Raw genomic sequence first — 13,785 nt, 5'->3', positions numbered from 1 at the left:
GATATTTCACTGAAGCGTCCTCACAAGTCTAAAACAATTGCAACAACTTGGCAACATCGTGATCCAACAACATAAAATAATTAGCATAGTCAGCCTAAGAATCAACAAACTAGAATTAATATTTACACTGTTCAGAGTCATTACTGATCATATTTGCTTTAGAACCATACCATAATTGTTACTAACAAAATGTGTAGAGTCATACCCACCACCTACGACATCTTGTAAACTTGCTTTGAAAGTGGGGAAATAGCTGCTTTCTGTTATTTCCAGGATCTTGGCCATTTTTCGGATAACAGGGGTCTGAAGCTAGCGGTTAAAATAACAATCATTCCCATCAGTTATTTATCAACACACAGCATAGCAATGAAATTAGGTGTTGCAACTTCAGGCCATGGCCAGAATTGAGAAGCAAACAAAGTTATTGCAGAATATTTGCTTTAATTACACTCACTTGCTCGTAAACACAAAGGAGGTTTGCTTTCCTTGCCTTCCAGAAATCCAACTCTGTCTCTGGACCAGGATTCATTCCTTGAAGCAAAGGATCAGAAGAATCCTTCTTCAGTACATCTCGAATTTGATGAGTCCACTTGATCACCATTGACTCAATTGGGTGAATTATTAACCGGTCATAATGATCCAGTCTAAAAAATATCAGAATAGGACGGAGGCAAAAGTTCAAATAATTGCTCTTTCTTTCAGTGTTATTATAACCTGAATGACACATTAATGAATCAAGACCTCAATGCCAAAATGATAAACTTGTGTATGTCACAAACCACTTCTTATTCAATCTATTTCTGTCATTCAGTTACAGTATCTCTTGTTTCCATTTAAGCCTGTTGACAAGTCGATTCATTTTCTTTCCAGTGTTTCCCAGATCTTGCTAACAGACTTCAATACACCACATAATTTACACCACTTTAGTCTATAATATGGTGCAATTGAATGTAACTTGCAACATCTATAGTTTTGCACAATATTTTATCGACACTTTGGGCAATCCTTGACATCTGCTTAACCAGTTTCTGGTGAACATGACACTTAAACACTCTCAATTCTCTTGATCCTTGACTCTTGAAGCCAACAAGAGCTGGACCAGCAGGGTGAGAAAAAAGAGAAACTCATGCGAAGTTTAAAATGGTCCAAATCAATTACATCAAAGGAAACAACGTTAAAAGATATCTATAAAAGCAGAAAAGAGTTTTAAAATTGAAATCCAATTTTTCATATTTTGGATAAATTTTTACTATTATAATACATTTATTGACCTGCTGCATTATAGCAGTTACTTTGTTTCTGTAATTATGTCAGTGCCTTGTATTTAACCAACACTAACTACTCAGACCACAAAGAAATTCACAGGCCAGTTGTTTAGGAAATACAGTTCTGGAAAGAAGAGGCTATGCAAGGTCCATTGATTCAGTATTTCAAGCACCTGTTGAACAACATCTAATAGGACTTCCTACACAAGAAATGAAATAATATTATTTGACAAAATGTTTAAGGTATAATGTATTTGGAATAAATTCAATCTGCACATTGGAAACAGATGCTTCACCAAGGATACTAAATGTCTATCTAAACAGCTACCACGCTTTCACAATTGATACGAGGGGTTCTACTTGACAAGTTATTTGAAAAGCAATATATGACTAATGTTTCTCAACACATTTTAAGGCTGCACACCACCAAAAATAAGCAAAAAAATCTGTAGCTTAGATACTAATGATGTTAAGTCTGTATAAAAATAAAATCAATCACTACTTTCCTTTCTCTTGTCTAGTAGTATGCCATAGTCCCAGTTTCAGTTCCTCTCACATTTCAATTCCTTTAATTTCCATTTGGCCTCCAACTTACTTGGGTGCTCTACTTTCACAAGGTATAAGCAGAGTTAAGGAGGTGGGAGAGCCAACCAAACAGATCTCCCAAACAACTAAAAACATATCATTTTTAATTTCTGGCTTTCAAGGCAAAATACACAGCAGCATCACACAAAATAATGATCCTGCTAAATATTGATTGAAAATATTTTAACACCCTGCATGGCAATTCTCCTACTGAGAAAGACAAATGCTTCTAACTATAATGCAATCATGCACTATCTATCTATCTATCTATCTATCTTTATTATATTACTAAAAGTAAGATCTTGACCGCTTTTGAATCACTGCGATGTGATTTCCAAGAGAACTCCGCCACTTACAGCCGTCATTTTTGGCCACCTCGCTCAGAGCCCCCCCCTCCGCCGGACTGGACCGGAGGATTTTTCCCATCGATAAAAGAGACATTAATGTTTTAAAATATTTCGCCATTCTCTCTGCTGCCCCCGCTGGCGGCAGGGGGGGGGGACTATAAAACCCGGAAGTGTCGTGGCTCACTCAGTCTCTGCCAGACGGAGGAAGCGAGAGGGTCACGGCTCTCTGAGCTGCGAATAACACTGAACGCACATCTACTCCACGGTGAGTCCCCGGCATGTGGTTTTCAGCAAATGTGTTTGTTTGCAAAGTGTTTGCCCAATTAGATTGGCTTTTTAAAGGGCTTTCAGCAAATGTGTTTTGTTGGCTTGCAAAGTGTTTTGGTCCAATTGGCTTGGCTTTTAAAGGGCTTGCTTGCAACAGTTTTCGGATGGATAAAGCGTGAATAAACATTTTATTAGATCAGGATTGTGTTTAATTTCAAAATTGGCGTTCATTCTGTGATTTTCGCTTAGTTGCAAGATGGCGCCGATGACATCATTTCCGGTTAGTGGCATGCTGGCGCTGAGTGAGTAATTTCTGGTTCGTGGCAAGAAGCGAGAGGGTGACGTCAAGATGGCGCCGAGTGTAGGCGACATTGAATAATTCAAGAGCTGACTGCTCTGTCTATGGTGAGTGTGTTTGTTGGATGTTATTTAAAGCACGTTTTTGCTTCAGCACCAGCAGCCTCTACAGGAGGCTTTAAACATTTGTTTTACACACTGCATATTCAACACGTTCTAGTTACATTCTAAAACAATGTGTATTTGAACACAATGTATAAAGTGACTATCTACTTGCAATTAATTCAAATCAAAGTGTAATGTAGATGTACAGTAGGTAGGTTTTGAACATTATTCTTAGTTAATCTGATCACTTTGGACAGCTTGACTTGATTTGGCTGTTTCTCTCAACTAAATTAGAAGGATGTTGGGCTTAAACACAGAAAGGTTGGCATAATGTAAAGCATGGATTTTAATTAAGTATTAGGGGAGTGCTGTTTCACCATTTGGACATAACTTAAATTGCACAAAACAACACTTCACTAATACTTCATTGAAATATGTTTCTTGCATTATGTGCCACTTTTCAACATTATTAATGATCCACAAAATTATTTGAAGGTGTATTCCTAAAGTCAACTTTATTCACTTGCCACCAAATAAAACTGGTTAACTGCTAGAGTTATTTCATTATCATATGCACTTGCAATGGAACAATTAAATTCTTACTTGATGCAGCATTACAGGTACATTGATGCAACAATGCAACTAATAAATATAATCAATAATCCAATAAATTATCAGTAATATTAGTTAACAAGAACATAATAGTACATGGTGCAACCAAATCAAGATCCATAGTAGATCATTGTTGAGGTAGTTGTGGTTACGGTTGTGCAGTATGGTTCCTGATGGTTATTGGAAGAAGCTGTTCTTGAACCTGGAGACAATTGTTCTCGGGCTTCTCTACCTTTTTTCCGCCAATGAGATGGGAGCATGGCCAGGATGGGTGTGGGTCTTTGGTAACATTTGGTGCCTTTTTGAGGAAGCATTTGGTATAGATTCCTTCAATGGTGAAGAGGTCAATACCTTGTGATGGACAGGGCAATTTCCACCATTTTCCCACAGTCTCCAATATTGGACGCTCAAGCTTTGAGCTAGGCTGTGATGCAACCAGTCAGAATATTCTCTCCCTTATACCTGTAGAAGTTTGATTGAACATTCATCGACATGCAGCATCTCCTCAAACCCAGGAACTTGAAGTTGGTAACTTTCTGCTTCGCTGAGGTTCATGACAGGTTCATGGATTCTTGGCTTTCCCTACCTGAAGTCAACTATCAGCTCCTTGGTGTTGATGACATTGAGAGCAAGATTGTTGTTCTGGTTCAATCAGATTAGCAATCTCCTTCCTGTACCCCGACTCATTATTACCTGCTATTTGTCCAACAACGGTGGGATCATCAGCAAGTTTAAAGATGGCATTGGCGCAGTGTCTGGCTACACTGTCATGGGCATTGAGAGAGTGGCGCAGGAGACTGAGCAAACAGCCATGATGCTCCCCTGTGCTGATAGTCAGTGAGGAGGAAGTGTTGCGCTCTCTTCACGAGCAGAGACAGAGTCCCAAGTTTGACGATATGTTTAGAAGGATAAATGGTATTGTATGCCGAACTGTAGCTGATGAAGAACAGCTGGATGTGGGTGTTCTTGTTGTCCATGTGGTCCAATGCAGATTGGAGAGCCAGCGAGGCATGCACATTTACCTCATTGGTATTTATGGGAATCTACTACATTGGAAACTGTTACCTGGATCTGGAAATGATTCAATGTCTGAGAATTTTATTGAGATTTAGTAAGATCACACATAAATACAAAGCTTTACTTTCAGAAATGGATGATTTGAGAAGATGGCCACAAGTTAAAAGAACATTAAAAGATGATATTGTGCAATGACACGTGTGTAGGAAGGAACTGCAGATGTTGGTTTAAACCGAAGATAGACACAAAAAGCTGGAGCAACTCAGGGGGTCAGGCAGCATCTCTGGAGAGAAGGAATGGGTGATGTTTTGGGCCGAGACCCTTCTTCAGACACAATGACACGTCCGTGCAATGACACAACTGACGAGGATGGCTGACTGACTATAATTACATATAATAACCTACAGCTGACAATTTTATTTCACGCAACTAAATCTCAAATAGTGTCAAATATTTTGTAGTTAATGTATTTTACATTTGATTTTACTATGCAATTAAATTGCACTCCAGGTAAAACATATTGCAGAAGATACATTCAATATATGTAAGAAGGAGCTGCAGATGCTGGTTTAAATTGAAGATGGACACAAAAAGCTGGAGTAACTCAGCGGGACAGGCAGCATCTCTGGAGAGAAGGAATGGGTGACGTTTCGGGACGAGACCCTTCAATATGAAGGATTTATTTACAACAGTATGTAATGGAAGCCATCAAATAAAAGATGGACAATAGATAAGCCAAATTTCTTGAAAATGGTAATAATTAAGAAATAATATCAGGGTGGACAAATTTTAATTCTGGATAAAAGGAGCTGAATTATGATTTGCACAAATAAAGTAAATGAATGAGCAATATTACAAATGTCTGAAACCCAAGGATACATAGGGTGGGGCATACATGTTTTGTGCAAGATCCCTAGCACTGATATTCTATAGCACACAAAACTCAAGGGGTCACGTACAGTAGAATAGCCTGACATGAAAACACTCACACCAAATTATTTTCTCAACAATATCCATCCTTTATGGATAATGGAAATTGCCGAGGTAACGAGTATTGCAGCAGTCTAGGATTGTTAGGGGCAGGGGACATAAAGAATCATGAGGATGTAATAAAATAATTAAGTGGTAGTAATGTGGATCAGGAAGGAATTGGGGAATGAGTGAATGGGACCAGAGGCTGCCAGTCCAATTGACAATCAAACTAGTCTGATAGCAGCGTGCAGTAAATGCTGTCATAGAGTAAGAACCCAGATGAAAGTGAATGTGTCAAACTCCCTGACAGAAACATAAACACATGTCCTTTAAATAGTTGCACGTTCTAACACGCCAATTGATCTAATTCAGCGAACAAGTCCCTCATTTGCATCACACAATTTTGCACTGGTGACATAAAAAACACAATACATCATTTGATATGGAAGAGCACAAAGGCAGTGCAGAAAGCAATTGATGTTGGGATTCATTTTAAAATTCCATTGTGGGCAGGTACAAGGTTTGCCCTACATCCAATGCTCAAGCCAAATGTTTGCTTTCACAGACAGGTGTACTCAGTAGAACCCAAAATGTAGTAATGAGCGCAAAATAATTTGGAGTAGTGACAATAGAACTTTATTTTGCCCAGGAGGGAAATTGATCTGCCAACAGTCATAAACACACAAGATACATGAAACATGAAATTTAAGGGGGGAGGGGGGGGGAGTCAGTCAGTCTCAGTATACCCTACGACAGAGTTGTACAGTTTGTAGCCACAGGGAAGAAGGATCTCCTGTGGCGTTTCATCCTGCATCTTGGTGGAACCAGTCTGTTGCTGAAGGTACTGAAGGTTGGCCACTGTGTCATGGAGGAGGTGAGCTGTATTGTCCAGGATGCTCCGCAGTTTGAGGAGCAGCCTCCTATCCAAGACCACCTCTCATGAAACCAACTCCACCCCCAGGACGGAGCCAGCCTTCCTGATGAGTTTGTTGATCCAATTGGCGTCTGCGGCCTTCGCCCTGCTGCCCCAGCACACGACAGTGAAGAAGATGGCACTGGCTACCATCGATTGGTAGAACATCGGCAGCACCTTACTGCAGTCGTTGGAGGAGCAGAGCCTTCTCAAAACGTACAGCCGGCTCTGTCTCATCTTGAACATGGCCTCAGCGTTCTTGGACCAGTCCAGTTTACTGTCCAGGTACACTCCAAGGTATCTGTACTCCTTGGTAAACTGCACATCCACACCATTGATGGAGACAGGGGACAGTGGTGTATTCCACTCCTCCTAAAGTCCACCACTAACCCCTTAGTCTTGTCAGTGTTGAGCTGCAGGTGATTCAGCCAACAACAAAGTCGTTGACTACACCTCTGTATTCAGCTTCCCTCCCCTCACTGATGTAGCCCACAATTGCAGAGTCATCGGAAAACTCCTGCAGGAGGCCAAGTTATATCTAAAGTCTGAGGTGTAGATGGTGAACAGAAATGGAGAGAGGACCGTCCCTAGTAGGGCCCTTGAGTTGCTCACTACCATGCCCGAGACATGCAGTTCTGCAGCCTGACATATTATGGTCGTCCAGTCAGGTAGTTGGTGATCCAGGACACCAACGGAGCATCCACCCGCTTCTTCGTCAGTTTGCTCCCTAGCATTGCAGCCCGGATGGTGTTAAAAGCACTAGAGAAGTCAAAAAACATGACTAAAGGGAAAACAACAAATCTTTTTGATCAAACAAACATCTGTAATTAATAAATATTCCAGTCTTACTGTTCCGTCTTATTTATTTAAATATCAAGTTCAAAACAAAAATCAAACTGGATTCATTAAGTAAAATTAAAATAACCAAACAGCAGAATTTTCCACAGGACCAGGAATGACACATTTCCATTCCAGTCCATGTATTCTAGGGCAGCTGATGAATCTAATGAGGGATTCTGACTGCCATATGTGGGGAAGGAAATGTTTAAAGAGGCAGATGAGCGAATAATAAGAGGCAGTGCAATGCTACCATTTTTACTGGACCTCCCTGACCTTCCTGAAAAGAGGCTCTAGGTTCTCAGTGCAATCCCAAATATTACTTCTCCACATCAAGTGGTTGAGGCAAGGGATTGCCGTGCGCTAATGGGTATTTTCAACTTTTCATGGAGGCTTTGAAAGCATACAAATTTTTTTTGTGCTGCTCTTTTGATAATCTGAGATGGTGCGTGAAGAAGAGTGACTGCTTCAAGAGTGTGTATTCAGTATGTAAATGACATGCCTACAAATAGTGGACATATTTCTTCCATGCTTTGTGAGGCATGCTGTAGATAGTCCACTTGTCGGTAATATACAGGATGGGGATCAGTTATATGGTCAACTAAGCGGTTTGTTCCAAGTAAGAGCTCCTAAAGAGAGTGGGAGAATTTAGGAACAGAAGGCGCAGCCTCAGAATGTAAGTACATAATTTTAGAAAGTAGATGAGGAGGAATATCTTTAGTCAGAGGTTGGTGAATTTGAGGAATTCATTGCCACAGACTGTTGCGGAGACTGTCATTGTGTATTTTTAAAGCTGTGATTGACAAATTCAAGATTAATAAGCGTCTGAAAGGTTATGGGGAGAGGCAGGAGAATGGAGTTGAGAGGGAAAAAAGATCAACATGATTGAATGGCGGAGTAGACTCATTGGACCAAATAGCCTATTTCTGCTCCTATAACATGAACTAAAACAGATAATAGCCAACAGGTTACAGCCAAACTCTAGTGGCATTTTCTCATTTGTTCAATATTTAGTTCCACTCTAGTGAAAAACTTGTTGATGGTGGAGTTTCAACATTGTGATGAGGATTGAGAAATGATTTCACTACCTTAGAAAACTAGACAATTCGGTTTCAAACCATAAAACAACTCAAAATTCTATCTTCAGTGGCATCCTAATGAACGATCTCGGCCCGCAACGTCACCCATTCCTTCTATACAGAGATGTTACCTGACCCGCTGAGTTACTTCAACATTTCGTGTCTATGTTCATCTTAATCAATACCACATGATGCCATGTATATAAAATTCGATAGCCCCAACCGTTGTTCATATCCTTTCTTGTAACTACCTGAGGAACAAGTGTTCACTGGAGAAACCTGTGCCAGGTGAAAGTCCTACCTGCAATAACTAAGCACCAGCTTATTTGATTAATATTAATTATGATTAAATAAAGGTATCAATCACAAGGAAGTTTCAAAAACACGACGATACAACATAATTCATCATGATTTAAAGTAAAAAGCATTCAAACATGCCATATTATATTCTTTCCTGGAAAACTGGAAAGTGTTGGACTAATGAAATCAACTTTTATCCAAATGATTAATAGTAAAAAATTGCTTGTATTTAACACCAACAAGATGGAGCTCAACATTTAGTTTAAAAGAATTACCAGCAAGTTAGATAATTTTGCACTAAATTAAGTGATAAAACTAAATTTAGTGGTAAAAGTGATAATTGTACAAGTTTTATAATTTTGCATGCATTAAGCTCTGCCAATTATACCACACAGCAGGCAATGTTCAAACGTAGACAAAAGGAACTGCAGATGCGGGTTTACAAACACAGATACAAGGTGCTGGAGTAATTTAGTGGGTCAGGCAGCGTCTATGGAGGAAATGGATTGGTGACATTTAAGGTTGTGACCCTTCAATTAAGGAGGAGAAGGCTGGAAGAGAGGTATGGGTAGGACAATGCCTGGCAAGTAATAGATGGATACAGGTGATGGGCGTTTGATTGGCAGATGGCCATGGGCTAAAGATGAAAGTCCCCCTCACCTGTATCCACTTATCAAATGCCAGGTTTTGTCCTGCCGCATCTCTCTTCCTGCTTTCCCTCCCCCTACTACAATCAGTCTGAAGAATGGACCCAAACCAAAACATTACCTATCCATGTCCTCCAGAAATGCTGCCCGACCTGCACAGTTACTCCAGCACTTTGTGTCATTTAATATTCAAATACCCTCATAGTGCATTGCACATGAACGGCAACATCACTCGGTCTTTCCAAATTATTGGCGACACAAATATTAATGATTCTAAAGTAAATTAACAGAAATCCAAGTGCACTGCAGCTTGCTAAGATATATCTGAACTGAGTTCACCATTGTCTATTATGCCTACTTAATACTTTCACCAACTGCTCTTACTTGTTCCCATTCCCATTCCGATTGCTGCCTCCCAGTTTGCCTGTTGCCTTTGGTATAGGGAGGAGGGTCCGTCCCATCGCTTGACCATTCACAACATAAATCTTGTTTCTAATAGCTTCGACATGGCGATCTACATCTTGTGAAATAAAGTGTGGCCATGCTCTGTGGTTTCTCTTGCTTGAAAGGACTGGTACAAAGATCTAGAGAAAACATTGAGAAAATATTAATTGGTTTAAATGCACATTATGACTGATACATTTTACAAAATATTTTTAATAATGTAACAAGACCTAGGAATATTGAAAGCTTTACAGATTTCATTGTGCATTATATTTTTGAAGTCTGTGATTGTTTTCGTTGTTTAAACCAATATTGACTTGCTGCAGATTAGTTGAGAGGAAAGTTACAGCAGAGTGCCACCATTCGGTTTCTGTCAATGCTATAAATATGATTTGGGTCACAAAATACATTAAACACTCACAAATTAAAGAACTAAATCATGATAAAATGTAGATACTTATCTTTGCTTATTTCCAACATGGGTTTAAATCAACTATCCAAGCAAAGTTTGATCTTTGCAGTCAATAATCTTGGTCAATGTATTTCATACTTGAATTTGTTTTTGCAAGATTCAAATATCACTTTCACATCTCAGTGTGCAGGGCAGAGAGGAAAGAAAAATCATATGTAGGTTCTGTTCAAGATTATTGTTTATTTGCCATTGTTGGAACATCTCTGGTTATAAATTTGTCCTCAGTAGCATGTGAATGTTATGCTGCACTTCAGAAACTTGGTTCTACCATGTTGGCCAGATGCTGTTTCACATGCAAACTTGTAGGACAAACTCCCATCCCTAGCTCTCCGTAATTTTCAGATGAGATAATACATGTGAGATTTTAAACAAAAACCCAAGGCCGGCCTTAAGCCAATTGGACCAATTGCTCCCAATTGGGCCCCGCGCCTCAGGGGGGCCCCACGCAGTGCCCGGCTTGTCACTGCAGATACTGGTTTATACCAAAGATAGACACGAAAACCTGGAGTAACTCAGTGGGTCAGGCAGCATCTCTGGAGAAAAGGAACGTGACGTTTCGTGTCGGCGACGACGTCGTGGTGCAGAGCAAAGATACGGGGTGTGGGGTGACGGAGGGTCGGAGCGAATTACGGGCCCTGCACAGCGGCGGCAGCGATAGAGTCTCCTCCTCCTCCAGCACCCCGCCCGCCCTGATAGCGGCCGCTGCTTGCCAATCCGCTAACGGCGATACCGCTTTCAAAACAAACCCTCCCACACGCCGAGGCTGGGAGGAGGGGGAGGCCCCCCTTTCACCGTCTGAGGCACCTGCACCACTCGGCCCCGCACCTTGCTGTTGGCTGGCGGAGGAGGGGTGGCGATGGCGAGGAGATCCCACCTGTCTCCCCCTCCCCTTTGGCGGCGGCATTTGGCGGTGGACAGGGACGGCCAAGGCAGCGGGGCGATGATACCGTCCCTGTCCGATGAACGCTGACCTTCCTTCCTCCCCACCTCCCCCCCTCTCTCTCTCGCTCTCTCATACACCCCCCTTATCCTGGGACCCCTCCTCTCCACTGATCCCCATTCCTACCTCTATTCAGTCCTCACTGATATCCCCTGTGCTCCCCTCCCCATCTACCCCCCCCCCCCAATCTATTCATCCTGCACTGATCTCCCTATCCACCTCGCATTGATTCTCATGCCACCCCCCATCCATCCTACACTGGCCCCCCAATTCATCCTGTACTCACCCCCTTTCCTGCACTGCCTCCCCCCATTCATCCTGTACTGATCCCCCCCCGATCCATCCTGTACTGATTCCCTCATTCATCTTTTACTTATCCCCTCATTCATCCTGTACTGATCCCCCCCCATTCATCTTTTACTGAAAACCCCATTCATCCTGTAGCGATCAACCCATTCATCCTGCACAGACCATCTGATCCACACTGCACTGACCCCCCCATTCATCCTGTACTTATCCCCCATACATCCTGTAACGATACTCCCATTCATCCTGTAGTGATCCCCCATCCATCCTGTAGTGACCTACCCATTCATCCTGCACAGACCCTCCGATCCACACTGTACTGACCCCCCCCCCAGCCCATTCATCCTGTACTGATTCCTCATTCATCCTGTAGTGATCCCCCCATTCATCCTGTACTGATGCCACCTGTCAATTCCGTACTGATCCACCCCATTCAACCCCACTGACATCCCCCGCGCTCTCCCCTCACATTTTTACCTATACCAACCAACACGCACTAATTCCCCTGCCTCAATCCATCCATCCCGCACCGACTGCCTTCTCACCACCCCCCCCCCCCCCCCCCCCCCGCCATCTATCCATCCCGCACTGATTCACAGCCCCCCCCGACCCTACTGTGCTGGAAATGTCTTCAGAGCGAATGTTGACTATGTTTGATAACGGAATGCAATCAAGTGTGTTTTAAATCCCAATGTTATTTCTTTTAACCCATAAAGATGGGTTAATTAAATTGTGAAGACGTGAAACATTAAAACCGCAGTGTTCGATTGTCACTGCTACCGTTGACATGTTATTACAGAATTAATTTTAAAGGCAAATCAATGCTTTTAATATGGAGTATCAGTACTGTAGTCATTTAATGAGCAACATTATCGAGGTTTCACTTTGTCCTTTGACCATCTGTTGTCACACACACACGCACCCCCCCCCCCCCCCCCATTATCTGATGTGTACATTGATCTGAGTGCTACGTTTCCAGAGGATCCTAAGCTTACTTCCTCTTCCTATGTGATATGTGGCCATCAACGTTCATTTTTTTCAATTCTACCTAGCAAAGTAGAGACTACATCAATGTAGAACATACATGAGCCGACATGAGCAGGGAATGGAGGAATATGAATTATGTCCAGGCAGATAAGAATTGGTCTCAGCATCATGTTCGACACAGACATTATGGGCAGATAAGCTGTTCCTGTCCATGTACATGCCCTGCAGTGAATTCAACAGCTCAAAAACTGAGGCTGACATTATGCAGCAGGTACCAGGAAGACTAACCTGGTGAATCCTGCACATGGTGTTCAAATATCAAATTACAACAAAAAAAGCTTCAAAAGTATAACAATCATTATTGGTTGTCAGGTGCACTTGCGATAGAAGATTGATGACTGGACCTACTTAATCAAAAAAAATTGAAAGAACAGGAATGAAATGGAATTTGTAAACATTGCCTGAGCCACTCTTCCGTTTCATAGGTGGTAAATTTGTTATTCCACTGAGTTGATGAGAGGCAGCTTGTGCTTTTTGGTGACTCTAAAAGATGTACATGACATTTAGTCACCTAGTATTAGTTCAAGGAATGGTTGCTAGTGAGGGGGCGATGGAGTTGGAGGAATTATGAAAATAAGATAGTTTTCTATTGATCTCTTCACTATTATCATCATTGGATTAAACACAATCAAACAAAAGATCACTTAAATATTTGTGTGCTCTATGTAATATTTCATTGGAAGAAGGGCCATAAGACAGTTTAGCAGTGAGTGCACTGGTTACTTATTAACTCCATGGTAACAAGTACATAAAACTAGACATGCAAAACAGACAATGGCTTTGTTGTCCTTTATACATATCTGGACATCAGTAGCCCAAGCCAGCTTGGAGTAAAAAAAAAAACATGACATGGGAGAAAGATTTTCTTCTACCAACCTGCCAAACAGCTAAACAAACAAACCAAGAATTAAAAAAACCAGGCATCGCAATGTCACCCAAGAACAATAGGATATTTCCATCAGTAATAAAAAATGTGAGTGTACATATGATTAGAATCAAATGAACCTACAATGAAATGTTTGAATTAATGTAACATGACTGCACTGTTGCACGAAAAAAAATGCCAAGAGCAAGAAGTTTGTAATAGGTGCAAAATTGCATGAATATCTTGGCATTGAAAACAAAAATCAGATACATCATTAAGACTAGAAAATAACCAATGAACAAATTTGTTTTTATTCTATTAAATTTACTCTTATAATCTAATAAGAAATTTCAACTAAATATTAAAGAGAGATATTTGAATTTAAGAACCAATGAAAGTATTAGACGGAAATACGCAAAACAGCAATAGCCAGAATCTAGAGGAGTTCACAACTTCAGATTGAAGGGT

General features: G+C 41.2%; 1 protein-coding gene across 1 annotated transcript in view; it reads right to left on the bottom strand.

Moving 5' to 3' along the window:
- The window catches only part of dnah11 (dynein axonemal heavy chain 11), a 317,498-nt gene that overhangs the window by 288,620 nt on the left and 15,093 nt on the right, over positions 1-13,785 (bottom strand). The window contains exons 3-5 of the mRNA XM_033046160.1: positions 9,628-9,827; positions 455-644; positions 210-309 (exon numbers count right to left, since the gene is read on the bottom strand). Of these exons, the coding sequence (XP_032902051.1) occupies positions 210-309; positions 455-644; positions 9,628-9,827 (490 nt within the window). The remainder of the gene's footprint in view (positions 1-209; positions 310-454; positions 645-9,627; positions 9,828-13,785) is intronic.

The sequence above is a fragment of the Amblyraja radiata genome, chromosome 2, assembly GCF_010909765.2.
Source record: "Amblyraja radiata isolate CabotCenter1 chromosome 2, sAmbRad1.1.pri, whole genome shotgun sequence".
NCBI lineage: Eukaryota > Metazoa > Chordata > Chondrichthyes > Rajiformes > Rajidae > Amblyraja > Amblyraja radiata.
The sequence above is the reverse complement of the archived record's forward strand: the minus strand, read 5'-3'. Positions and strand labels throughout refer to the sequence as shown.